Source organism: Anthonomus grandis, chromosome 18, assembly GCF_022605725.1.
Source record: "Anthonomus grandis grandis chromosome 18, icAntGran1.3, whole genome shotgun sequence".
NCBI classification, from domain to species: Eukaryota; Metazoa; Arthropoda; class Insecta; order Coleoptera; family Curculionidae; genus Anthonomus; species Anthonomus grandis.
This window is the reverse complement of record NC_065563.1, coordinates 11652662-11678376: the sequence shown is the minus strand read 5'-3', so window position 1 is coordinate 11678376 and position 25715 is coordinate 11652662. Positions and strand designations below refer to the sequence as shown.

The following is a 25715-nucleotide window of genomic DNA, read 5'->3' as shown; positions in this document are numbered from 1 at the left end:
TTTTAAAAGATTTTTAATTCTTAGTATTTTGCTTTTTAAAACCGCACCCGTTTCGAACAAATGCCTCTTATCGTGATTTTCGGTTTTTAGTATTTTGGTACTTGCAACGTTGTCGAATCATTAAGTACTCTTGTAGCATAGGATTTTTAATGTATAGAATAAAAAAACGCACAAATTTACACCCACGAGGGTTTTTGGTTTTTACTATTTATGTATAAATTTAAAGATCGGTTGTCAAATCATAAAGTACTCAGTCAGATTTTTCATTTATAGGATGACCATGTTGAAAAGCGTAAACCGTGACAAGTGACATTTCGTCTAGTTGACAGCCGAGTGACAGAACAGAGTGATCCTGTCAAAATTTTTGCGTGTTGTCGAAATGGCTGACAAGAAGCGAAGCAGGAAGCGAAAAGATGTAAGTTTTTTTAATATTTTCGCTTTAAAAAGTGATTTTTAGCATTTTTTATGATTAATTTCGTATACAGCACGTCATATTTTCATAAAAACATCTCTCAACTGCCCTACAACTGCCTCGTGATCCAAAATCTGGCAAGGAAAAACCAGTGACGTTGTAAACTTTCGATTTCAGTTCGAAATATTTTTGAATTTTTTAAAGAAAATTGACGATTTGGCTCGTTTTATCGCCGACTTAATTATCCGAAAATCCATGTACGTCACGCTGGCACGTTGAACAATAACGGTAAACTCGTTTCGGTTCACCAGCGTCGAATAATGAAACATTCATTGCTTTTATTGTTATTACCAAAGAAAGACTCCTTTCTACAATAAAACCGCTCGTTAAAATCTAATGAATTTGATCGTAGCTGCACAAGTACACAAAACATCAGTAACATTCGACTTGTCCAAAATTAGAAATGATAATTATAGACTCTTTGTTAGGATTACATTCCTCCCGGAGAGGAAGTTCCAGACAAGCCAAGCAAAGACGAATATACTGTGGCCAAGTGGATGAGGAAGAATGTGCCCATTAAACGGACCAAGTTTTTAAACCATAATGTCGAATACTTTACAGGTACATCTTAAATTCCGCTTCAACATAAATTAACTCATAAAACTTGTAGCCAAGCGTGCTGTAGATGCCCTGTTAGAATCGAAATTCTGCAAAGACGAGAATGCCCTCTTTAAATCACGGAATGACATCATCCAGTATCTGCATCTTATGCTCGAGCATAAGTTTTACCATAGGGCCAGAAAAGTGCCCATATCTGAACAAGGTGGGTTACCACTTTACGGCACCTTAAAAATCACTTAATTGGGGTATTTTAGAATTAAAAGCGAGAAAAAAGGACAAGAAGAAAGAACTTGCCGAGTCAGCCGACGAAGACAAAAAAGACAAGGACAAGGTGACTGATGCGGAAAGCAGTGTGGTCGAAGGGAAAGATCACGCCGATAAGGTAAATTGCATTTAATCTATTAATATTGAATCATTTTTTAATCTTTTTTGAAGCCACAAAAAGAGAAACGCAAAATGAAAGTACGCCTGGAAATGCACAACGACCAAAGGTTTGTGGACACTTTGGACGCCTACGTGTGGATCTACGATCCGATTCCTTTTCATTATTGGATATTCGGGACCCTCCTAGTGTTTGGTGCTATCGGTATTTGCATGTTTCCACTGTGGCCGCCAGTTGTCAGGTAAATTAAAATACTTTCATAAATATGTATATATTTTGAGAAATCTTGTATGGATTTTATTAGTTTTAGTTTTATATGAAAGCCAGTGAGTTTTTTTATAGAAAAGGAATTTATGAGTTTTCTTGTAAATATGACTGGTTTGGAGTTATTGAGGAGTTTTTCAAGGGATTCAAAAAAACCTTGATACTATCAAAGGCTTCACAAAAATCTAAATATTTTGGAAACTCTTGCACCGATTTAATTGATTTTAGTGTCATATGGAAGCTGATGAGTTTCTTCACCAATAAGTTTCCTACAAGTTTCCTTGTAATTACAACCATTTTGGAGTTATTGAGGAGTTTTCCAAGGGATTCAAAAAAACCCTTGATACCATCAAAGGTTTTACAAAAATCCAAATATTTTGAAAACTCTTGCACCGATTTAATTGGTTTTAGTGTCATATGAAAGTCAATGAGTTTCTTTACCAATAAGTTCCCTACAAGTTTCCTTGTAATTGCAACCACTTTGGAGTTATTGAGGAGTTTTTCAAAGGATTCAAGAAAACCTTGATACCATCAAAGGCTTTACAAAAATCCAAATATTTTGAAAACTCTTGCACCGATTTAATTGATTTTAGTGTCATATGAAAGCCAATGAGTTTCTTTACCAATAAGTTTCCTACAAGTTTCCTTGTAAATACAACCACTTTGGAGTTATTGAGAAGTTTTTCAAGGGATTCAAAAAAACCCTTGATACTATCAAAGGCTTTACAAAAATCCAAATATTTTGAAAACTCCTGCACCGATTTAATTGAATTTAGTGTCATATGAAAGCCAATGAGTTTCTTTATCAATAAGTTTCCTACAAGTTTCCTTGTAATTGCAACCACTTTGGAGTTATTGAGGAGTTTTTCAAAGGATTCAAAAAATCTCGATACCATCAAAGGCTTCACAAAAATCTAAATATTTTGAAAACTCCTGTACCGATTTAATTGATTTTAGTGTCATATGAAAGCTGATGAGTTTCTTTACCAATAAGTCTCCTACAAGTTTCCTTGTAATTGCAACCACTTTGGAGTTATTGAGGAGTTTTTCAAGGGATTCAAGAAATCTCGATACCATCAAAGGCTTTACAAAAATCCAAATATTTTGAAAACTTCTGCACCGATTTAATTGATTTTAGTGTCATATGAAAGCCAATGAGTTTCTTTACCAATAAGTTTCCTACAAGTTTCCTTGTAATTACAACCATTTTGGAGTTATTGAGGAGTTTTTCAAAGCATTCAAGAAATCTCGATACCATCAAAGGCTTTACAAAAATCCAAATATTTTAAAACCTCCTGCACCGATTTAATTAACATATCAAACGAACTTACCTGTAAGTGAAGTTCGATATTAATTATATTCCCGCCTTTTTCCTCAGATCATAAACAAACGTAGTTGTTCAAAGACTCTATTAGTTGCAGGCAACAACATGTGGTTAAGTTTTTTTATAATTAAAATTCCTATATTTTAATATGCATAATACTATATTATTTTAATCAAAATAACAAAACATAACTTCTTACAACCTAGTTTTACATTATTCAATGACATAATTTTATTAACGTATATTTATATACTTAAATCACACATCAAGAATTATTTGTAACTGCGTTCGCAAATGTTGTCCTATCGTCTAAGAGAGGCTTATTATAGAAAAGAGAAAATACTTTGGACTCTAGTCCAACCCGCTGACTGTTTAACAATATTAATGTCAACCCCTTTAGGATATGCAGCTGAGGTTGAGGCATGTCTCGTACAATGTGCGGTGAATTTTTTAGTATCAATCCCACTATTGTTCATTATGACTGTTTTAATCCAACGGCTCAAGGTTTGAGGCGAAGCTCGTTTATAGGGTTTTTTAAAAGTTAAAAAGAGTGTTGAATTATTCCCCCGATGTGATTGGGTTACTTCTAAATAATGTTTTAACAGAATACTAATGCATCTTTTGGGGGAAGTGTGTTTTTCTATATAAAAGATTGGTTGATATTCATTTCTATTGGTTGTTTTTATCCTATCCGGTACCTTTATTTCATATTTACCTTGAGTCATTTTTATATTATGGATATGAATAAGAGAAGGAGTTTGCACTCTATGACCTGTACTTAAAGCCAATAGTGTTACTAATTAGAAGGGAATGTCTTTAAGAGACAATTTTTTTTTTGTAAGGGATAAAATGACTCAAGATAAGAGATTACAATTTCAGGATCCCAAGTGTAAGAGTATTTGGGCTTCAACGGTTGTGAATTCAAATTCAAATTCAAATTTATTAATCATTTTGGTTATATTATAACAATTTTTAACTTAATTATATTCAATAATAATAGTTAACAGTCATTGTTTTTAACATACACCTAGATGTTGTAACATCTGTTTGTGTATGCTGAGAAATCACAAAATTTTAGTAATAATATAAAATATAACTAACCATAATCTACAACTAAACAAAAATTCTCCAATAAAATTTCCCTTCCCAAAACTATTTAAAAAAATTAAATTTATCTATATTTGAATAAATAAATTTTCTACAGACCTTACTAAAGTTTTTAATATTATTTATATTTTTTAAGCTGTTTGGTAAGATGTTATAAAATTTCGGGGACAAGTATCCTAAAAATCGTTGCCCTATAGATTTTTTTATGTTTGGTATTTTTAGGTGTCTGTTTATATTATTTCGGGTTGTGTAGGAATGACTAACATAATTCTTGATTTTTTCTGATTTATGTGTATAAATGCATGTTGACAATATGTAAATTGAGCGTATATTAAAAATTTCTTCAGAATATAATTGTTGTGTAGGAAATCTTTTTTGTTTTTTGTATATAACTTTTAAAATAAAGTTTTGTACTACATTAAGTTGTTTTAAACAATTCTTGTATAGACCTCCCCAGACAATCACCCCATACCTTAACAAGGACTCAACCAAGGATTTATAAATTAAAATTAGTAGTTTTTCATTTAAGATATTTCTCAAAATATGAAATCGATAAATAAGTTTACGGATGTTTTGTGTTAATTTTAGAATGTGTTGGTCCCATTTTAAATGTTTATCCACAATGATACCCAGATATTTAGTAAATGAAACTTCCTTGATATCAATTGATTCAAGTTTAATTTGTTGAAAGCTGGGGCGATTAGCAGCTGTTATAGAAAATGCAATATAGTTTGTTTTTTGACAATTGAGACTTAATTTAAAAGAATCCAGCCAGTTCTTGACTGTTGCTAGACCAAGTTCTGCAGTTTTTTTTGTGTCTCCCCAAGAAATTCCGTGAAACACCGCAACCGTGTCATCTGCATATGATATCAGTGACCCGTCATGAATTTTAAGATTGGTAAGAGCGTTAATATAAGTTATAAAGAGTATAGGTCCAATAACTGTTCCTTGTGGAATTCCAATTTTTATATAAGATGGTTCACTAATCTCATTATTTATTTTTAAAGACTGTTTTCTGTCCCCCAAGTAACTTTCAAAGACCCTTGACACTGGACCTCTAATACCATAAGATCTTAAAGTATTGACTTGGTCACAAAAGCATTTTTTTTTAATTTTATAAGAAATATAAAAATAGTGGACTGTATCTTTAATTAATTAATGCATAAAAATTTAAGACGGTGGCCAAGACAACCCCAGTACTGGACTAGAGGTGCGTGCGACTCTTCTCGGTCAAAATTAAGGTTGTCTTACATATGACGCGATAAAAAGCCGCGAATAATGATTTAGCAAAAAAAAAACTAAAGAAATTGTAGAATACAACTTAAGATATTAACAACGATCAGTACCACGACGAAGCAAAGCTCATGTTAAATATAATTATATGAATATTGATAATAAAAAAAAAGAATAAAAATAAATAAAGAAATAAGTCTTCCGATTTGACGGAACAAAAACCGAGTTCTGTAAGTAAATCACGTGTAGTTTTTATATTTCTAATTCACTTTTCTATTTAGTCTGCTCAAGAAAAAAAAAATTATCAAGATAATTTACTGACAAAAACCCTCGCCTTTTAAAATGAGTTACTAGTCACTACTGGTTTAAGCAGTTTTGTAAATACCCAGGGGGCTGAACGCAAACCGAAGGGCATGCAGGTAAACTCGTAAAACTGATTCAAAATAAAATCCTAAAATTTCTGATGACTCTTACTAATAGGTCAGGAAAAGTCTCTTTTAGGTCAATAGTGGACATATAACAATTTTTTGATATTAAATTTATTGCTAGCTATCTATCCTCTACCTTAAAATGTTCAGTTTTTACAAGTGTATTTGAGTTTTTTAATTTTAGAATAAATCTATTTGAACCGTTTGGTTTCGGGCGTAGAAAAATATTTGAAATTTGAAAATGATTTGATAAGAGCACTGTATATTTAATAGGTGATCTATGGCCCACTTCAGAGCAGTTTTCTCTTTAAGAGACCAAATCCTCTCTTTTTGGAGGATATTTTTGGACCACTTTGGATAAAAGGGGATCTTATACCCCTCCAACCAGGATAAAATATGTTTATCATTACAGTAAAGTGTCCATTTATTTTTAAACATGGTAAGTCGGCTAGCAAATTTACTTACCATTGTTTTTTCCAGTTCTCCTTCTGGCTCTGCTTTTTCTTTGGATCTGACCAGCTCTTGCTCCTCTGCTGTCTGTCTTTTGGTTGAGCATTTGAGTGCCCACCCCGCTGAGGCTGGACCCTCTGGCCGGAGGTGATCTGTTTGGAAACCATCTTCCGAGGAGGTGGGCTCTTGAAGTTTAAATTCTTCTTTTCGACAAGAACAGAGCTATTTTTCTCCAGGGTCTTTGCTTGCTCCAGACATTTGGAGAGGTTAGCACCAAAGAGCAACTTGCTAATTTTGGGGGCTCTTGTAAAATCTATTTAAAATTTTCTTTTAATTTTTGCTCATACCCTCATTGCAATTGCAAAATGGAAATTTTCCTATGGACAGATTGGCCATGGAAAAGATTGCGCAAAATTCTACCTGAGTTACTTAACCACTGAAGCAGTTGCAGATTTTTTTCCCTGAGAGCAAGGGGATCCATTTAATAGCCTTGACAGAGCCTTACCAATTCTCACAATAGCTGCGCTTAGTTGCAACTGGTTTTTCAAAATGTTGTGGTCCCTCTGCATGGCAGAATCATTAATATTTAACTTTAGTTCTGGTGTCTTAAATGGACAGTTAGCAGGCACTGGATATTTTTTGGCCAATGTTGTTACTTGCCCGTCAGGTAGTCCCTCACAAAGAATATTTCCCCATTGGTGTCCAACTATGGGCAAAAAAATTCGTCAGTTTTTGCAGGAGAGTCGCAATCCTGTCCCAAAATTTTGAAATCAACGGATCCAAGTAAATTTTGCGAATTGGTTCAGTTTGACCTAGAAAAAGGAATGATGACAGATGACCCTATATCTGCTTTACACAATAGGATTGTTGACTTGTTTAATGCAGCTTTTCCTATCAAAAAGATAAAACGCAAAAAACTGTCTAAAAAAGACTGGTTTACTAAGGGTCTAACTATTTCTTCAAAAAATCTCCGTTCGCTCCATACCATCAGGAAATATACGTCATCTCTTTATTTCAATGAGTATTTTGCTAAATATCGCTCCATATTTCGTCGCTTAATAAGACTCCAAGGAACAATATTATTCCAACAGGCTGATCAAGTCCCAAAATTCGCAGAGGGAATGTTGGAATATTATAAACGACATACGCAATAAAAACTCTCATTGCCCTGCTTTCATTCCCAATGTTTCCCCAAACGCGCTTAAAAACTTTTATTGCAGTATGGCAGATAATCTCCAACAACGTTTGACTCCATCAGTAGATCCAATGACCTTTCTGTTTTTTTCCAACTGATCTGACAAAATTAAAAGGCGTCTTAAAATCGATAAAAAACAAAAACAGTTCAGGTGAGGATGGCATATCTGCAAACACTCTTCTCAATATTCCTGATTCAGCCTTAACGGTCCTGGTAAAAGCAATTAACCAGTCATGGGAAACAGGAACATTTCCCTCTTGTCTAAAAACAGCCAAAGTCATTCCAGTCCACAAAAAAGGAGACATGGAGAATCCTTCTAATTTCCGGCCAATATCACTTCTATCCACCATGTCAAAAATCATAGAAAAACTGGTGAAAACTCGTATGCTGTCTTTTATTAATGCAAATAACATCCTTAGTAAGTGTCAGTTCGGTGTTCGCGAGAATACCAATACAAATGATGCTGTATACCATTTTCTTCAGGACTTGTACTCTCATATCAATGGCTGTTTTTTTTGGGACCTGCCTAAAGCTTTTGACTGTGTTAGTCATAACATTCTGCTGCTGACGCTCCACCGCTATGGTTTTAGAGGCCTTCCTCTATCATGGTTTTCTTCATTCCTGCGAGGCAACGGGTTTTGGTTGGGTCAAAATACTTAGAATATAGCTTTATTAGATGGGGAGTACCTCAGGGCTCAGTCTTAGGCCCAGTTCTATTTTTGCTTTACATGAATGACATGAATGACTTCACAATATTGTGGCAGGCTCTGGACTCAGATTCTCTCCATAAAATCATCCTGGAGGATCTTAAGCTGGTAAAAAGGTGGTGTGACTCTAATTTACTTACAATAAATCCAACAAAAACTAATAAAATTAAAGATGTTTCGATAGATGATGATCCAATTCAGATTAACCCTGACAGCAAATTTCTTGTAATTTTCATAGACAAAGATCTCAAATTTGACACACATATAAATCTTCTGGCCAAAAAGCTAACATCTGGTTGTTATGCTGTCAGGATCAGTGTACAGGAACTTGGTCCAAAAATTGGCAAGTCCGTTTATTGTTCCCTCTTTGAATCCCACCTTCGCTACGGTATCGCTTTCTGGGGCAGTGCAAGCAGTTACATTATTCAAATGTTTGTTATTCAAAAACGGGCCATTCGATATATATGTGGGGCTAACCCCCGGGATTCATGTCGTCCTCTATTTCATCAAAATAAAATACTAACTCTCCCATGTCTGTATATTCTTGAGACTGCTTGCATAATCTATAAGTACAGAGAAAGGTTCATGGTCAGGAGTGCTCGGTACCCAAATCAGATGATTTTGCAACTTCCTCGACCTACTTCAGCTTTAACAAAAAAATCAATTTTTTACGACAGTCTTTCTATCTTTAATCATCTGCCTATCATTATTAAAAACTGAACTTCGCCTAGGATTTTTAAAAAACAATTTAAAAGAGAAGTTTTAATTTTTCTAGCTTTGTTAAAAACATTTTAATGTTATAACAATAAAGCAATATTTGACTTTGATTCAAGAAATCTCGATACCATCAAAGGCTTTACAAAAATCCAAATATTTTGAAAACTCCTTAACCGATTTAATTGTTTTTAGTGTCATATGAAAGCTGATGAGTTTCTTTATCAATAAGTTTCCTACAAGTTTCCTTGTAATTACGACCATTTTGGAGTAATTTAACACGTTAACTGCCATATGACGCACGGATGGTCATAGAGATTGTTCCTTACCAGGCCGCGTGATCATACCTCGAAATTCGATTTTAAGTCTGTGTAGCGTCCGTGCGTCACGATTACTATATAATTTTTACGGGAGAGTAGATTTCATGCCTTAACATCTTCATTATATTTTATTTTAGTTATCACTGTATTTCTCAAGCTTTGTTAACAACAATGCACATTTTTATTTGAGATCAATGCATATTTTGAAATTTTTTAGCAATATTAGAATTCCCTTTTAGCCGGAGCTTTCGTTAAATCTAAAACAAAAAAATAACGGTTGACCTACAAAAAAACATTTTTATGATGGCAATTAAACGGATTTTAACTTTTTTCCCAGGTTGGGCGTGTACTACCTGAGCGTGGCCGCCGCCTGTTTCCTAGTGTCCATAATCGTGTTGGCCGTAATCCGGATAATTCTCTTCTGCCTAATTTGGCTGTTGACGTGCGGCAAACACCACCTGTGGATATTCCCGAACCTGACGGAGGACGTGGGCTTTTTCGCCTCCTTTTGGCCCCTCTATCAGTACGAGTACAAGGGCGGCGCGTGCGGCGATAAAAAGAAGAAAAAGAAGAAGAAGGACAAGGACAGCGACGCCGAGGAAGACGAAGAGGAGGAAAACGTGGAGAATATCGAGGACAAGGACGGCAAATTGGAACGGGGCAGCTCCGACGAGGACAAGAGACAACCCGATGGGGCAGAAGAGAAAAAACCGGTCGAGGAACAGGAGGGAGTCGGTTCGGAGAGCGAGAGCGAATCGAAATCGTCGAGTACGGGGCGGGATTTTGAAATCGTCGATCATAAGGAGCTGGAGGAGGCCGAGAAATAACTTTTGGTTACGTTTTATAGGTTATGATGGTGGGACAGTCGGTCAAAATTCAGTATTTATTATTATTATTATGGTGTGAATGAATCACCATTGAATGTATTTTTTTTTGGTAATATGTTTGTCTCACCAGATTTTACGTTAATCCCGTTAGGAAATAAAGAATATTTATGGCTATTGGCACACATTCAATAAATAACGTTCGTAGTAGTGTATTTAAATCGATTATTCAAAGAGTTTACGGTGGATGTTAATTAACGGTTTTCCAATGGAATATTTATCGGTATGTTGACGGTTTTTTTTTAGGTTATGTCCATTTATTACAGTGATATTTATACACAGAGTTTTGGGTTTGTATATAATCATGTAACGCAGGATCTGAGGAAACGGCGCTTCAAAGAGTGTTTATGCATTTATTTTTTCTTTTATTCAGAATTAGTATTTTTTTTTCTTTTAGGGTTATGCTAGTAATAAAGTATTTAAATGGAATATAATGTAAATATTTGAAGGGTCGCTTTATTTGCGGGGGGTTTATCCCAGTTTTTCCATCACCTGAAGGAGCATTTGGTTGCACAGGGCCGCGTAGGGGTTCAGCTCCACCAACTAAAAAGAAAATTATTTCTTAGTAAACCATCGTTTAACAATTTGTTAGTAAGAAATATTCATATTGGCACATTCGCTATCGGAACTCCACATTGAGTTAACTTCCGTAAATGTCGGTATTTTCGTCGCATTTCAAATTATTTGTCACAATGGACAAAAACACTTGTATATAACACAATTATTTTACCATACTTTAATTATTGTTGTTCGTTATTCATATCTTGTACTCAGGAAAATATAAATACTACTGCAAATGCAGCAAAATAAGGTAATCCTTAATTGTAATAAATATAGCCCAATAGTAAGTATGTTACAGGCATTAAATTGGTTGTCTATCGGGCAGGTCATTAAAAAGTCGAACTTGGTTTTAATATACAGGGTGTTCCGTTAATCATGTTACAAACTTCTAGGGCAGATAGAAAACATCAAAAGAAAAACAAAAGTTCATATAAACATGGGTCCGAAAAAGCTTCCTCAGGGAGCTAGAGCTCTTTGAAAATAACTTTTAAAAACTAGTTTTTTTTTAATAGCTCCGGAACTACTTTAGCTACCGCAACCAATTTTGGGAGGTAAATTATTGTTAGTACGTTTGTTCTTTTGAACCTACTAAATAAAAAAAATATTTACCAGGGGCTTCAGAATCAGGGGGGTATTTGGTAAATTTAGGCCCATTTCTTTAAGACTTTATAATCTGCCCGTTTGGGCATTAGATTATGATGTTCCTATGCTTTTTACATAAAAAAGGTGCTCTTAGTAAAAGTCGGTAAATGGTAAATATCACAGTTTTTGTGAAAATTGACGAATAGCAAGTTATGAGATAGAAAAATGAATTATCTATTTTTATTAATAAACAATTTAAAAAAAAATCTGGCGTAAATAAAAAATAAATGTTTAAAAAAAGTTAAGGTAGCCACTTTATTAAATTGGTACTCAAATTAATTAACTGTCACTTTAATTACCTTGAGGCATAAAATGTTTAAATGATTTTAAGTGTAATAAAAAACCAACAAATTAACAATTTTAGAAACGTAAACAAATTTTATTAAAGATTGGTATTACAAAAATATACTTAAAATATTAATTGCTCAAAATGCCGCCACGATCAATACATTTATTGTATCTACACACCATATTAAGGTTGACGTGGTTAAAAATATCAGGCGTGGTTTGGATTACTTCAGCAGCTGCGAACATTCTGGCCACCAGGTCTTCTTCTGACTCGACTGGAGTTTCATATACGAGACTTTTTATATGCCCCCAAAGAAAAAAAATCTAAGGGTGTCAAATCTGGTGAGCGCGCTGGCCAGGTGACAGGACTTCCGCGGCCAATCCAGCGCCTTCCGAAATTTTCATTTATAAACTCGCGGACAATAAGTGAAAAATGAGCTGGCGCTCCATCGTGTTGTAGCCATAAGTTCTGTCGTATATTTAGGGGCAGATCATCTAATAGTTCTGGCAGTACATTTCTTAAAAAATTTAAATAAATATTTCCCGTTAAACGAGGAGGCAACATAATTTGGACCAATTAAGCGTTCTCCAACAATGCCGGCCCACATATTGACCGAAAACTTATGTTGATAGCTCCTAAAATTAATACCATAAGGGTTTTCCTCTCTCCACACATGATTATTCTTAGAATTAAAAATGCCTTCTTTTGTAAATAAAGCCTCGTCAGTAAAAATGACATATTTTGGAACTTGAGGTTCTTCTGTACACCGGTCAAGAAACCACTGGCAAAAATTCACGCGGGGCATAAAATCATTGGGTCCTAATGATTGCACCTTTTGCAGGTGGTAGAGCCGAAGAAGCTGTTCATTAACAACGTTCCATACCCTAACATGATTTACATGCATCGCATCAGCTACTGCTCGAGTACTTACTGATGGTTTACCTTCAAATCGCTGAAGCACTTCTTCCTCAAAATCCGGGATTCGGATGTTCCTTTGCGCGCCATTATCTTGGCGTTTTATTTTAACAGAGCCAGTTTCCAGGAGCCGTTGATTGACCCTTTCAAAAAGTGTGTGAGCTGGGATTCGCCTTTCGGGAAACCGCTCTTCATATAGTCGAGAAGCAGCTCTACCATTACATCGAACTTCCCCATAAATTACAAGCATATCGGCCTATTCAGCGAAAGTGTAATCTTCCATTACTTAACCGTAATAAAAAGGGAATTAATATCATGTAAAAAATACTGACAGTGGCAATGAATTAGCATTATTATTATTATTAAAATAATTAATTCAGGTGCTGTATCTTAGTTTGGTTTTAGTTAATTTCCACAAAAACGGTGATATTTACCGACTTTTACTAAGAGCACCTTTTTTATGTAAAAAGCATAGGAACATCATAATCTAATGCCCAAACGGGCAGAAATTAAAGTCTTAAAGAAATAGGCCTAAATTTACCAAATACCCCCCTGATTCTGAAGCCCCTGGTATATATTTTTTTTATTTAGTAGGTTCAAAAGAACAAACGTACTAAAAATAATTTACCTCCCAAAATTGGTTGCGGTAGCTAAAGTAGTTCCGGAGCTATTAAAAAAAAACTAGTTTTTAAAAGTTATTTTCAAAGAGCTCTAGCTCCCTGAGGAAGCTTTTCCGGACACATGTTTATATGAACTTTTGTTTTTCTTTTGACGTTTTCTATCTACCCTAGAAGGTAACATGATCAACGGAACACCCTGTATAAAATAGAACATGAACAATCATCAAGATATTTTAACGATTTTCTAAAACAAAATATCAGATTTTCATGACTAAATTCGTTCGAGGCAAAATTATAACATACAGTCGGTTAAAACGACATCCTTACAAAAATTTTAATGTTTCATCTTTCAAATTTCTGGAAAAATACTTAATTTTTTTCTAGGTAGTTAAGAAATTTTTTAAAATCCTTTCACGCACTAGGGGTCATATTACAAAGGTTTCAGGCAGTAGAAGTGGTTTTTTACATGATCCAGGTTCCTGAAAGAATGCTTCATTTCTTCCAGGTGATTTCAGCTCCTGGAATAAGGACAATTTTTTAACACTTACTTTTTAGACAGTTCGTTAGAAGTTATTTTTCTTTTGCTACTGTGAAGTGCCTGGAAAAATTGTTTTATTTCTTCCAGGCAGTTGGAATCAATTTTACAAGCAGTTAAAGTAGTGTTCGAATCTCCTGGAATAATTGCTCTTGCAGTTGGGGTGATTTTTCAAAATTGCCATTTAATTGAAGTAGGTTAATTCACACTAAAAATTGCAATTCCGGAGCATATTTTCAGGATTTATCTCGAAAATTCGCTAAGTATTGTAATTTCTTTATGTCGTTACTTAACGTAATTATTAAGATAAGCTGTTTGTTATGAAATAAAACCTATTAAACATGGTTATATTTAGTAAAAAATAATTCATAATTGATTATGAAAATAAAAAACTAATTTATACTAGGATCAATTAATATTCTGATTTTTCTGTTTCGAAACATGTTGTATTTCAATTGATTTTAAAAAATATATCGAACTGTCAGATCGATAATGCTTGTATCGATGTCACGCTTTTGACTTATCAAAATATTTTGTCATTACTAGTTTTGTGCGATGTTCATTGATGTTTTTGAAACACCGACGGTCGATATTTTGATATTTATTATTTCCAAACAAAAATGACCAATTAAAATTATTAGAAATGTTTTGGTTTGAAACAGCGACCGATATCGATGTTTTCATTTAAAGCCGGCGCCACACGATGTGTCGAATACCTTCCAACGTTGGTCACACGCAAGCAACGTTCGGGCCGAAGTCGGTAAATTTGTCCCGTTTTAAACGCTGCTTCCAACGTTCGGCACACGACTTGCCATACGGCCACACGAGATGTTTAGTTATCTACTGATATTCGCACCATGTCATTGTGCAGTTTTCAAGAAGTATTATTATTTGTTTGATTGTTTTATTTGAGCGAAAAAAATAAAAAGGTAGTGTAAAGTAGTGTAGGTTTATAATTATTGCAGTAAACTAGTATTTATTTAAATTTTCCTTTTAAAATGAACAATTAGAGTTTATATACATAATACATATAGATTTTTGTATGTATAAGTATATTTATTTAAATAATATGAAAAATAAAAAAGGAGGTAAGAAAAACAAATTTTGAGTACTTAGTATGTTATACAGTGCATTCCAAAAGTAGTGTCTAAATTCTTTTAAAATTCGGGAGTGTGTTCGAAAAAAAACGCTCGGACACGTCGATTGAGATTGTAAGTTGCGCATTTTAAACAGGACACCCTATATATTTTTTACGATTTATAATCCCTATTAAATTCTGAGAAATTTGATATATTACCCCATTTTTTTTCTTTGATACTTTTGGAGATATTGACAAGTTAAAACTTGCCATTTCGGCACTTTGGCTGTAAAATCCAAACGGTTTAAGTTAGAACCAAATGGTTTTGACAGGGTTTAAAAGTTACATCCTCGGACTAAATATTTGGTAATTAGGCCAGGTGAAGTAATTTAAAAAAGGAAAAGGTTTAATGTGTATATTCTGCAAAATTGTAGCCAGGGAGACACCTGTTTTAATTTTTATAGTATTAATTAATAATAAATTTAATAATATAAAAGTTATATCCTGTTAATTCCATTCCTTTTAATTTAAAGAGTAATCAATTTAAATAAAAAACCTTACAGGGCAAACATCCACCACCTTTTTGTTTTTGTACGCCTTTTTTGTTTTTTCTGTTGCAATAATTTTGCACAACATTAAACTACCGTGGAAGCAGCAACGACTGCAATTGTTACGTCTTCGTTATCCATTTTAAAAACTTTAATGTAAAGAAGTGAAATGAAACAGCACTGCACTGACGCAATAACACCTCTACAAAGTGTCTCTCTCTGTACATAGTACTGTTTGAGTGGGTATTAACTGACGGCGATACACCAACCTTTGATACAATGTTGGTTTCACATTTTGGACACATTTGCCAAATGCTTAAAGTGCAAAAAATTGGATCGAACGTTGTGTCCAATGGTTGGACGCATCGTGTGGCGCCGGCTTTATACACATAGTTATCAAATAGTAGTGATGGTCAAAATTAAATATTCTGCTATTCGTAAGTTACGTCAAAATGTTTGCCTAGATTTTTTTATCTATTAATAAAATCTAAATCAAGATTGATCTATTATCTAGATTTCAATGACACCGATATCGCATCACTAGAATGATTAGTTTAAGAGATTCTATATTTCTTTTAATAGAATGGCCTCCTCGGAGGCCTCCAAAAATTGCCGTCGTGCACGGTATTTCACGTGCACTTGGCGGGGTATTGGTTATAGTTTTCAACTAGCAATAATCGCACCTCGGATAAACCTCATTGGTTACGATAATGCCACTGCGCAAAGCTGACGCATTACGGCAAACGTACAACAGTTAAGCCGCACAGACAGAGATTTAACGGCGAGCATCCGACCTCGACGCCACCTATCAACGACTCTCGCTAACAAAGTGAATCGTTATTGGGGAATTTTCCATGTAATTGTTTATAAGTAGTTTTTATCACAGATGTAAATAGCTTCGTACGTGCGGAGCTATTTACATCTGTGGTTTTTATGATATAAATAGGAATTAGACCTATCGAGTCCACTTTTGGGGCTTTTGACCGCATAGTTCTAAAACTCCTTTAAAAAAGGCTCTTTTTTTTTTAATTTTCTCGCAAGATGGACCTATCTGTCATAAGATTTATATCTATCAAATTACCCTGTCGGCATGTTATATTGCAGCAACGTTCGTTATAGAACGTTCTACCACAGATCTAAATAGCTACGCAATTGGGTAGCTATTTAGATCTGTGGCATTATTTAGCGGAATTCTGTATATTATATGGTAGAACGACTAGTTGAGCAACGACAAGCAGTCATTAACGTCCTCCAAAATCGCGTTTTTACCTCCATGTCTCAAGCCACCAGTTTTGAATTAAAAGAATCGGATTGGGATATATTAGAGGCACTCGTAGTTACTTTAAAGCCGTTTACCTTAACTACAGCAATTATGAGCTCAGAAAACTCTCCAACCATATCAATCGTTTTGCCAATTGTTCAATCCCTTTTAGACAATTTTTTAACTTTCGATGATAAATTTGCCTTGCCTTAAATAAAAAAGTTTAAAGAGATTTTGTATCTAAGCAGATAAGGTCAAGATTTGATGTTAATGACACTGAAGGCGTTTGTTAAACCAAAGCAATATAACCCCACGATATACCAATTTTTTTAGACCTGCGGTACAAAATGCACGAAAGTAGTTTTGGAACCATTGTAAAAACTAAGATCAACCAGCTTTTGTCACAAATACGATAGCTACTAATGCTGGTCCCCCACAAGATGAGCCTTCTGTATCACTTTAAAAAACGGCCTTAGATTTTCTCTTTCCGACAAAGTTGCAAGACGAATTAAACACGTCGCAAGATCCTGTTAAAAGGGAAATTTAAATATATGCCAAAGAAAATCAAATAGATAAAAACTCATCCCCATTAGGTTGGTGGAAAGTAAACGAGCCAAGATTTCCTTTTATGAGTCAATTAGTTATGTTTTGCCATACCAGCAACTTCTACACCTTCAGAGCGAGTCTTTTCTGATGCAGGGAATATAGTTTCAGCTAAAAGAAACTGTTTGAAAGCAAACACAGTAAATATGTTGGTTTTCCTTAACAATAATCTAAAATTCTTAAAACTATTAGGTTTCCTTAACTTGGATTTTTTAGGGCTGAAAAATGCATATTATTATTAAGAATATTATATGTCTTTATTTTGAAATAAAAATATGTATTAATTTAATCAATTTATGGAGTTTTATTTAAGTTGTCCAAAGTCAATATCCAATAATTAATATTCTAGAATCCTGCAACCCAAACTGCTCACTGCTAACCAAAATTCGACTTAACAAAGCCGTTTTTTCATTTTGATTTTGTTGGTTTACCTTTAAAGTCACGGTCATAGTCAACCAACAATCCATTAACCACTTAATAGGTTTTTGATTTTGGTCAAAAGTTCATCGATTTCGGTTGCCAGTACTAGTTTTAATATATCAGAAGTGGGATTCTTACCAAAAAGAAAAACACTGTGTGCGTGTAATTACTAGTTGAGTGCCCTTGTATAAAATACTTGTTTGTGATTTGTGCTGCGCTTGTGATGTCCGGCTTTGGGTAATATCGTTAAAAGCGCGAGTGCTATGAAGAAACGCTATGACAAGAATCGATTGGGTGCACGCAAGCACGGGGCAGCAGCCCCCCCTGTAGCTAACGCTAGAGGTCTAGCGTTAACCTCTAGGCCTCTAGACCAGTCCGGCTAATTGAAACTTTACTTTTGAAAACGTATATTTCGTAACTTATCACTTATTAATTTCTAATTTCACTTAATAATTAGGCTATTAGGTAATTTCAATCTAAGATAAGGCTTTACTATACCTATACATATTTACATTTCGGGGGCTCGAAGCGCTCGCAAGTGAAAAGCGAATTGAAACGATTTGGCTCACTTTGAGCCAACCTACGGAAAACGTACGACTTTGCCAAAGACGCCCAGTATCTGAAAAGAAAATTCAATCATTCCTGGTTGGAAATGTACTCACCATGGTTAGCATACTCCCGCCAACAAAAAGGAGCCTTCTGTACACTATTTCCACCCAATCTGAGCTCCGTTAGAGGTGTTTTAGGTTCGTTCATTATAAGGCCGTTTTGTAAGTTCAAAGATGTTCATGAATACTGCGGAAAACACGCAGATACTCACTTTCATAAGACGGCATTGGAAGCAGCTAAATCTTTTCTTGATAATGTGCCAGTAGATGTGCAAATTAACAAATACTCTCAGGAAAGTCTTGATGATAAGATCGATTATTTCCTGCATTGCGTTTTGCGGATCCCACGACCTAGCATTAAGGGGGGCAAGCTATGGTGATGGAATTCTGGAAGGGCTGTATAAGATGCGAATTGACGCAGGAGACACTATTTTAAAAAACCATCTTGAGCATGGAAAGAAAAATGCAAGTTATCGGTCGGTTGACATCCAGAATGAGATTATCAGTATTTGTGGCGAGGTTATTAAGGCCGATTGCATCAAAAATGTGAAGATATCGCAAGCACACTGAAAAAATAGATACTTTATTTGAATTGAATATGAACTTCTATTAAGAACTTCGCGGCTTTGGATAGGTCCAAGTGAATATTCTCTTAAAAGAATGTCGGTATTTTCTTCACAAACGAACTCAAGATTACCTTAGATGAAAGAAATAATACCTTTATATAAAAATATTCTCTTAAAAAATTGACTGGCAAATTCTTAAATTAAGACCAACGTACTAGTAGCAAGGCCTAAATTCCTGTTCTTCATTTATCTAAAGAACCGATACTTTTACGTCAAGATAAAAGATTCTTAAACTGATTTATATTGTCTCTTCATTCAAGAACTTTTTTTCTTGGGGTAAGAATAGTGCTTTTGGCCTAAAGCCAGGAGGTTCTTAAGCAGTCTGGTTAATGTTTTTGTATCAAGTTCATGTGGAATTGGGCGACGCACTTGTGATCTTACTTGAGTTAAATAAGGTTTTTGGTTAAAGAGCGTAATTATTTTAGGTCATGAGTATATTCCATTGAAAAAAGCTTATTTTTTAAATTCTTACACCCATCGATTTTGTGTTAATTTAAAGTTCTCACATAAAATTTTGTATACAAGGTGCTCCGAAGATAGCTATATCAGAATTAAATTATTTTTTGTTAATAAAGCACCATGTATGTGTTACATTTTTGGATTGCAAATTCCTAAAGATAATTTTGTGTAAAATTCAAAAAGATAGCAACATACAGAATGTTGAAAAAAATAAGGTGGTTCTGAAATACCTCTTCTTTGACCTCTCTGTATGAAAATGTCAATAGAAAAACCTTCAACAAAAAAACAAAATGAGCAAGACTTTCATTTAATTAATATTAAATTTATCCATTACCTCTAGAGAGCATAGCATATTAGATATTATATGTTAAATAAATTCATAAATAAAATAGGTAATTTGTTTTATCGTACACGTAATTTATTTAATGATATTTCAAACAAAACAAAAACTTAATAAACAACTTAATAATTTTACTTTGCTTCTCATGTCCACAGCCTCAATAAAAAGTAAATAATGTTGCACTTATTATTACACAAATGACATATAACATAAAACAACATTAAGTATTAATATTATACAGGGTTACAACATAATATTATTATGTTAATAAATATTATTTTGTATTCTAAGGGAGATCAGTCATAATTTTAAGTACATCATATTTTTAAGCAAACATATTCAGGTACATTAATTTTTATTATAATTTTTTGTTCTTTTCTGAAAATTATAGAGTTCTTAATTAATAGAGGATTTATTTTAATATACCCATTAAATATACATTTTAGGACGTTGTACCTACTTAAAAAAAACATATTTTCTGTGTAATAAAAAAAAAAGCCAACCATACCTTTTACTTAATCGTGGAAATGAAAATGCCACCGTTCCCAAAACTATGAGTATTATAAATATTTTTATCTTGACAGGAGTGAGTGTTTGATAAAAAGGTGGTTCCCTATAATTTTACTAACCTCCCAAGCTTGTACATGATGAGAAAACCCCACAGTATTTAGTTTTTCTAGCATAAAAAATATTTGCTTATTTTCAGTTAATATTATATTTTTAATTTGAGCAAATTCACATTCAGCACACATTATTCAATTTCAAATTCACAATATTCACATACTACCCACTAATACTAAACTAAACTAATGGCTGATGGCGACACCGGCCGGCGGAGGATCAGGTGGATGCACCCCACGCGCTAATGATGGATCTCATTGGTCCGCTGAGAATTAAGTTTGTTGAGAAACAAAGGTCTTACTTCAAGACCCGAGGACTTCAAAATTTTCGGCTGATTTTTTATGCAAGAACGCAGATCTTGTATTTAGTTTTAATGCTCTTCTCTTATATTTGGAGGCTATTCTTAAGAAACTCGATCTTTCACCAAAGTTTAAATAGATGAAGAGAATGGTCGACTAATGACAAGATCAACGATTTTCTTTTTGCAAGCTCAATGATTCTAGTTCAAGTAAATTACACTGGTTAGAAAAGAATATCTATCAAGTTCAACAAAGTTCTTGGCTGAAGGGGCCCACTTTTTTCTGTGCATATAGCATTTTAGCAGACGAAACAGCGGATATCTCTGGAAAGGAACAGCTCTCAGTTGGCATAAGATATTTTGATGAGGAAACCAGCAGCATTGAAGAAGTATTCCTCGGATTTGCTGAGCTTAGAGCCTTGGACGCTAAATCGATTGCCACGACAATAAACGAATTCCTGACGAAAGAGGATCTCGATCCAGATAAATGCGCTGGTTTGGGATTCGATGGTTGTTCCACGATGTCTGGAAAAGAAGGTGGCGTTCAGGCTATTTTGCGTAAAAAATACAAGAAAGCACTCTTTTTTCATTGCTCGTCACATAAACTCAACCTGGTAATCAATGATCTGAATGCTCTGCCGGAGATCCGAAATACAGTTGGGGCCATCAAAGATATCATTACATTTTTTCGAGAATCGGTTCTAAGAAGGAAATTTATACCCAATATTCCCAAGCTGTGCGAAACAAGGTGGAGCGAGAAATACAAGAGCATCAGAGTTTTTAAAGAGAACTTTTGTGATATAATGGAGGCACTAGAAACCCTGTCTCGAGATGGCAATATTGCGACAAGGAAACATGCATATCAGCTCCATGCTGCAGCTTCCAAAGTTTCGTTTATTTTTAGCCTTGGATTGATAGCCAAATATTCCGCTCTTTTAGAACCAACAGTAAACGTGCTCCGCATATTGGTCGTATTTTAAACCTGATCAAAAACCACCGTGAGAATCCCGAAAAAATAACAGAAGAAATTTTCAAAGATGCTTTTGTTATTGCGGAAAAAATTGGATTGGATATGAAATCAATACCGCGTACTGCTAAAAGACAACAACACCGTAGCAACCACCCATCAAAAAGCCCCTCAGAATTTTGGCGCAGGTCCTTATTTGAACTCAATTATAAATTCCCTAGAAATAAGGTTTTCTGAAGAAAATAGACCATCATTTACTTTGTCAAAACTACATCCTGCGCAAATGAAAAACATTTCTTTGGAAGAACTTGAAGAGGCTTGCGAGGAATTTAAAAATTTTTACGGTCTTACAAATATCCAAAATGAGATAGAGCTTTGGAAAAAAATATGGGAGGAAAAACCAGAATGGGTCAAAATGAGTGTTGTGGACATCCTCAAGGAAACTGACGATTTCTTTCCTGAAATTAAGAAGGCTTTACAGATCCTTGTTGCATTACCTTGTACGACTTGTACAATTGAAAGGTCAATTAGTAGTCTTAGGAGAATCAAAACCTGGTTGAGGAGCACTATGTCTGAAACTCGACTCAATAGCCTCGCTATCATGAGTGTACACAGGCAACACATTTTTAAAAACTCGGACGATTTTGTTAACAAAGTGACTAACGAATTCGCAAAGAACCCTAGAAGATTATGTTTCAATTGATTTTCATGTAAACATTTTGTTCGGTTTTTATTTTTTTTTTAATTAAAATTTTTGTTTTTTGTCTTTAGTTCTTTCATGCTGCCCCTCCCTAGCTTACCGACATAGTTCTAATAAGAAGAACACCGATAATCAAGGGACTGAGCAGCGGCAAATTGGTTCAACGATACATTGGTCCTGTACAAGTGACAGCAGTCCTGCCCAATGATCGCCATCACGTGCTATCAACGTCCAAGGATCGTAGGCGATTCCGAGGTGTGGTAGCGAGCGACAGAATGAAACTTTACAAAGTTTAAAGATGATAAATCGTGAGTTAAACAATTTGACTTCTTATTATAATGTTTTAATTGAGGAATTATATTAATCTGTTATTGAAATATTTTCTCAATTTTATTGAGCTCATGCTTTTTGTTGTCCTCTGGGTTATTTCCGGGACTATTGCAAATCTCCCATGCTGTCTCTGAATAGCTCAGTATAACAATATGACATTAAGGAGGTGAGAATTAAGACTGTGTTTCACCACTCCTGGCTGGCACCTGTCGAGCCCGAGACACTGATATTGATATCAGGACTTGTGACTCCTGGTTGACCGCAGAGACCCGTTTTCATATGTGACGTACATCAAATAAAATTAAATCATATTAAAATTTCTGGTGTACCGTTTTTATAGGTGTCTCTGCAAGCGGTCCTGAGGCAAGCCCGTGTCAAGACGGCCAAATTATTAGGAATTTCGTGCCACCCGGCGAAATCCAAGTTATTTACGGCGCTGGCAATAAAGCGGACCTTTGTAGGAACCCAAATAAACAAACCGAAGTCAGTGAAATTCTAGATGTGTTCGAATAAAGGAGCGAGCGTTCGTGTTGTGTCGCAGACTATTTCTATACGTTTTGTAATTTATGCAGTTTAATATTGATAAAAGTAGTTTTAATAATAGGTGAAGTATAGGAGTTTAATGCTAGAGATATTCTCAAAGAATGGAGAGTTCCTGATAACAAAACCCAGCATTTTATAATATCATCGATAAGAAAACTAAATGAAAGTGAGCTATCAAAAATGACTCCCAAGTCTTCGCAGTGGGTTGATATATAAGTTGTTATATCCTTTACACCTTTTAGGGTGGCTATTAGTTGATGAAAAATATATACATACAAAATCTCTTCTCGCATTTTATTGTTTTCATGAAAACCCAGAAGAGACAATATTAGTTTTCATCGTACTAATTACTAGATTTTGAATACATTTATCCAGACTGGGTAATCAACCTTCTAAAATTGACTTCTTTAAGTTGTTACTTACTTCCTGAGGCAGGCACATGACAACTTCCATTGATATTGTCATTGTTTTGTTAAGTTTGGTTTATTTTGCTAATAATTTAGTAATTAGTATTGCACTGTTACATTAACAAAATAATTAAATACAATTATACCGTAAATAAAATATTAGGTATTTATACGTACTTGTGCCTTGGCAAATTTACTACCCAACCGTGCGGCCCTTTCAAAGTCCTCCCGGGCCATTTCCGTCCTTTTGGCCCTCTTATGCAGCACTCCCCTTTGACAGTAAGCGTGACAAAGGGTTTTTCGATGTTTCTCCGTGCATAAGTTGATCGACTCGGTTAGGTCGTCGAGGGCCGCTAAAATGTCAATTTGAAGCAGTCCTTATTATAAACCCTTGTCCGGTTGTTGTTACCTTCAAATTGCCTTAAATATTGATAAACGTGAGCCCTATTGTTGTACAACGAGGGTCTTCGAGGGGCAATCTCTAATGCTCGATTTAGCATGCTTAAGGCTTCTCGTAAACGCCCTTTTTCTGCCAGTTTAATGGCTTCTAGTTCCATTTTTTTGGTCGTAAGGGTTTCTGGGGTAAGATCTTCGTTGTCTGCGGTATAAAATACTAACTGCATATTTGTTGCTTTCTTAAATAATTATTTACCCGTTGGTTCTGCCTGCTCACTTTCCTCCACCGGTAAATTGGGGTTAAAGACACAGTTCAAAACGGCCCTATCGTGGGCACTCAACTCACTTGAAGCCATATCAGGTTAATAAATGAAACACTTTACGTTTTTAAAAAATTAACTATTATTCATATAAACGCTATAAATATGTAAATAATCGAAACGTGTTTTATAAAAGAATTTCAATAACAAACCAGTATATTATTTATGCACAGAAACGTTTTAATGCTTACTAATTAATTAACACCAAAATATTTTCTTATCGCTACCTAACCTCACTTTCCCGGTGGCCAAAAGTTTTAGGGCTTTAGGGTAAGCTTTATGTTCAGCCAGTTTGATTCGTTCTGTCAAAGTCTCCTCCGTGTCGTAAACTTCGATTGGGACGGTTTCTTGCACTATAATGGCCCCCGCATCTACGTCAGGCTAAAAAAAAAAACATTTTTGAAGATAATTCAGAAGGATTTTAATGATTCTTTTAAGGGAGTATATAGGAGCTTTCAAGGATCGATTTGAGGTAATTTAGCAAAAAAATTGGAGGAGTTTAAGGTTCATTCTGAGTAGGGCGAATATTTGACAGGCAATTTTCATAAAGGCATAAAAGCGAAATTCGTCTACGCGAAAAAGCAAAAAAGTTAAAACGATTTCGACTATTTTGAGAATTTCTTAAATAGAATACAATAAACGGTTGTTTTTTTTTTCAAAGATTTTTAACTATTTGTTTTGTGGTGTGTGAGCTCTGTGCAAAAACTAACGTAAATAATAAAGTACAGGAACAATAATCAATCGCGATAGAGGGTGATACCCTCTAAAGTGTAACATAAAGGACATTATGTAAGGCCATAAATATTAATTTCTAATTTTTTGTAGATTTATTGTGATATTTGTTGACAAGAAAATGGTCAAAATTAGCTACCTGTGCCAACATTTTCAGGTACAGCAGACTGAGGATGAGACTTCAGGAGGTGGCAGGTCTACGGTTTTTATAAAACATATAAACGCAAAATGTTTCTTTACTTTTTATTGTCAACGTCCTAGAACTAATATGCATGTAAGAAGTACCAACGTGACGACGACGCGACGCTAGGTCGTCATTATAGATCGTCGCCCCAATATTTATGTTTTGGGATACTTATTACTTAGAATTTAAGTTATGGTTACGTTAGTATTTTTACATTTTTTAGTATGATCATGATGTTTACTTTTTGGGACTGAACCGATTTAGAAGGGACTCGCTCTTTGCCTTTCTTTAGGAAAGCATGTATTTTTGTTGTTCGTCACGTCGCAGTTTTATTATTTTTAATATAATTTTTAATTTAATTATCGAGTTTTCTTACATGCACATTACTGCGGGAAAAGCATTGCACGAGCTAAATAACTGGTTTGCTCTAAATGAACTTGCAACGTCAACAAACAATACAGTTTCTTGGCTCGATACTAGATGGCACATTGGAATGATTTGGCATTAAAATTAGGTAGCCTTTGTTATGCCATAAGAAATATTGGGTCCTTAATGGATAAAAACCAGTTATTCTGTATATACTATGCCATAATCCACTCTAGGATTCTGTATGGGATCCAGTTCTGTCATATATTTATTGGTCAAAAACAAGTTATTAGATGTATGGCGGG

The 25715-nt window shown here is 34.6% G+C and overlaps 3 protein-coding genes and 1 non-coding gene across 5 annotated transcripts in view; 1 reads left to right on the top strand and 3 right to left on the bottom strand.

Moving 5' to 3' along the window:
- Positions 1-266: 266 nt before the first annotated feature.
- LOC126746933 (translocation protein SEC62) lies at positions 267-10489 on the top strand. The gene is made up of 6 exons (XM_050455358.1): positions 267-415; positions 901-1033; positions 1083-1235; positions 1288-1415; positions 1469-1656; positions 9495-10489. The coding sequence occupies exons 1-6, from the start codon at positions 380-382 to the stop codon at positions 9982-9984; spliced, it is 1128 nt and encodes a 375-aa protein (XP_050311315.1). The 5' UTR covers positions 267-379; the 3' UTR covers positions 9985-10489.
- LOC126746934 (tetratricopeptide repeat protein 36 homolog) lies at positions 10381-24227 on the bottom strand. The gene is made up of 4 exons (XM_050455359.1): positions 24065-24227; positions 23822-24010; positions 23590-23765; positions 10381-10584 (listed from the first exon to the last, which is right to left on the bottom strand). The coding sequence occupies exons 1-4, from the start codon at positions 24162-24164 to the stop codon at positions 10513-10515; spliced, it is 537 nt and encodes a 178-aa protein (XP_050311316.1). The 5' UTR covers positions 24165-24227; the 3' UTR covers positions 10381-10512.
- LOC126747101 (U4 spliceosomal RNA) lies at positions 15817-15957 on the bottom strand. The gene has a single exon (XR_007664082.1). It is a non-coding gene; the product is annotated as a U4 spliceosomal RNA (small nuclear RNA).
- LOC126746928 (trifunctional purine biosynthetic protein adenosine-3) overlaps positions 24193-25715 on the bottom strand; it is a 47398-nt gene continuing 45875 nt past the window's right edge. For both annotated transcript variants that reach the window (XM_050455351.1, XM_050455352.1), the window contains one exon: positions 24193-24509. In XM_050455351.1, coding sequence (XP_050311308.1) covers positions 24327-24509 — 183 coding nt within the window. In that variant the 3' untranslated portion in view covers positions 24193-24326. The remainder of the gene's footprint in view (positions 24510-25715) is intronic.